The sequence below is a fragment of the Microtus ochrogaster genome, linkage group LG9 (genome assembly GCF_000317375.1).
Source record: "Microtus ochrogaster isolate Prairie Vole_2 linkage group LG9, MicOch1.0, whole genome shotgun sequence".
In the NCBI taxonomy this organism is placed as follows: domain Eukaryota; kingdom Metazoa; phylum Chordata; class Mammalia; order Rodentia; family Cricetidae; genus Microtus; species Microtus ochrogaster.
In genome coordinates this window covers 27,232,920-27,235,878 of record NC_022034.1, presented here as the reverse complement: position 1 = coordinate 27,235,878, position 2,959 = coordinate 27,232,920, and the positions used below count along the sequence as shown (strand labels likewise).

General features: G+C 41.5%; 1 protein-coding gene across 3 annotated transcripts in view; it reads right to left on the bottom strand.

The window, feature by feature from the left end:
• Positions 1–2,959, bottom strand: part of Ppil6 (peptidylprolyl isomerase like 6) — a 24,046-nt gene that overhangs the window by 6,197 nt on the left and 14,890 nt on the right. For all 3 annotated transcript variants that reach the window (XM_005363597.2, XM_026787478.1, XM_026787479.1), the window contains one exon: positions 839–895. In XM_005363597.2, coding sequence (XP_005363654.1) covers positions 839–895 — 57 coding nt within the window. The remainder of the gene's footprint in view (positions 1–838; positions 896–2,959) is intronic.

Below are 2,959 nucleotides of genomic sequence, written 5' to 3'. Positions count from 1 at the left end.
TAGTCCAGGTGCGAGAGTTAGCCGAGAAAAGGGCTAGAGCTAAAGAGTCAAGCAGTGTTTAAATGAATACAGTGTCCGTGTAATTATTTCGGGTAAAGCTAGCCGGAGGCGGCTGGGGTGCTGGGGCCCCGCCGCCCCTATTACTACAACGCAGTATCATTATGAACTTGTGGGTTTAAAATATATGTTGGTTCCCACCAACTGCAATTACTATTTTTATATGGAGGTCAAATTACCACATCTTTGATCAGGGACAGCCTTTCCAAACTGGTTCTGTTGGCATTTTGCCATGACTCTTGAAATCTTTAATAGCATTCCTGCTAGCTGGTAGAACAAGAGGAACTAACTAATACCTTGGAATTTATCCTAAGGAAATACGCAAGTAAATGTGTGTACAAAGTTGCTGTGGACCAGCCCAAGTGGTTGGCTGCTTGAGATGTCTCGTATAGCCCAGTTGGCATCAAAGATGGCTTTGAACTTCTGATGACCTTTTCTCTACCTCCTCAGTGCTGGGATTTCAAGCACGACCCACGACATGAGGTGATCTGGGAGATCCAACCCAGGGTTTCATACATGCTAGGCAAGCAAACACTCGGCCCAACTGAATTACATCTGCCATCCCAGGGATTTTGTTTTGTTTTGTTTTGTTTTAGAATACCACTCAGTCTTTAATCAAGTAAGGACAAAGCTCCACTTTAAAAAAAAATCTGCAGTTTGAGGGATAACACCATTTTGAACTTTTATTTCTGCTAGATATGATCACAAATTGTCTCATTTGAATCCTTTTAAATTTGGATAATCAGTCGCTATATGACAGCCAAACTTGAAAGATACCTACCTTCAAATATTGGTCCATAAATAGACTCCCCGTCATCTCCTCTTCCCTGTACTATATCTGAGAAATAACAACAACCAGATGAGAACACAGTGATGGCCAAGGGAAGAAGGTGCCTTTAATCTTGACTGTTTTCATCTTACATCAGTCTAGAGTAAGCTGCCCAGCTGAAAACATTACTACAATCACTTCACTTTATCATGCATCATTTTTACTTTAGAAATTTATTCTGTTGTCATAACTCTCTGAGGCAACAAACAGGTTATAATGTAAAGCCTTTGGGCAATGTTAAATTATCATTATGACCACAATTTAAAGAAGATGCTCACACAAATCCGTTCCCTTCACAGGTCATTTTCTGCATCAGCTTGAATGTAATTGGCACTATTAGGAGGTGTGGCTTTGCTGGAGGAAGTGTGTCACTATGGAGGTGGGCTTGGAGCCACACCCAGTGTGTCAGACCACTTCCTGTTGCCTGTGGGATCTCCACTCTCAGCTCCATGTCTGCTGGCATGCCGCCATGTCCTGCCATGATGATAATGGATTAAACCTCTGAAACTGCAAGCCACCAATTAAATGTTTTCCTTTACAAAAGTTACCACATTCATGGTGTCTCTGCAGCAATAGGAACCCTATCTAAGATATTCCATACTTCACTTTTCAGAGGAGTAGGGAAAATAAACTGAGAAGATGAAATGGAAGGAGTTCTTATTGGACGTGAAGAAAATGATGCTCCAGGTGCTGGGGAGGCAGCTCATAGGGTAGAGTTTTGTGTGCGACCATGAAGACCTGAGTTTGATGCCCAGCATCCACATGAAAAGCTGGCAGGGTGGCACATGCTGGTGGTCCATGGATCCTGGAGCTCACTGTCCAGTTACCCTTCCCTAATTGGCAAGCTTGCACAGCATGTACAAGACCCTGAATTTGACAGCCTGCACTGTAAAAAACATCGTCAGCCATAATAATAACTTACTTATTTAAACAATGTTTTGAAAAGGAAATTCCTTTTGATATAATAAGAGGGTTTTTATTTATTTGCTTTTGGTGTTTATAGGAACTGTATACTTTGGCTTTGGCAATGTTCCTACTATAAAGACTCCAGACACAGGTTCTTTTATATCCACCCACACCTGGGTAAACAGGCGTGACTTCTGTGTCCCAGCCTCCCCATCAGTACACTCTACTTCCTTTAGCCCTCGGCTCCACCCTCTCCTCTGTACAGTGCTCAATAAATGCTGGCTGGAGGACTGAGCTGTCTTATTCGAGTGTAAGCAAGCTAGTAGTAAGGGTGTGCTTTAGAAAAAAATCAGGATCTGACCCAACGGGGAGCACACAGAGAAAAATTATTTGGAAAAGTGAATGGAGCATCATCATGCTATTCGTGTTGATGCAAAAGACAAAATAACCCCCTCAAAAAACAAAGTTCTCACCTCAAAGAGGTCAAAATACTTTATTATGGATCCAAATTTGAATGAGCATGTCCCCAGGAAACACGGAGCTAGGCCATCCTAGGTTCCATGTTCCAATATAGAAGCAGTTTCAAGAAAATTTGTAGTAACAGAAAAAAAAAGAGTTACAAATCCAGGCATTTAAAAATACATTGGTGGACACATCAGAGAGGCAGTTACAGCAAGATGGGAGAATTTCTCCTCTAGGCCTCAGAGACTGTCTGTTGACTTTCTTACTTAGCCTTGGGTTTGGTGGAAGCTGGTAGTCTACTAAATTAATAAATTTTGAAAGGTTCTAATTTGTTACATAGATGTGAGCAAGGAACCGGCTATCTAGGACTAAAGCTAGCCCAAGATAAAGTGTATTCTTGTCTTACTTAGTTTTCTTGTCTCACTATTCTGAAAGGAGATTCAATACCTGCACACTTTGCCATCTGGAAATCTTAGATATACAGAAAAGCAACTTCAACAGATACTGTGACCTACTTCTCCCAAGTCTTGTTCTGAGAAAATTGAGAAACAAAATGTAGCAACTGAAACTTAGTCCCTGAGAGTAACCATCACTAGGCAGCTGTTATCTTCAAATTTTTATTACTTTGACTGATTGAAGTATCTGTCTCTCTCCTCTCTCTCCTCTCTCTCCTCTCTCTCTCTCTCTCTCCTCTCTCTCTCTCTC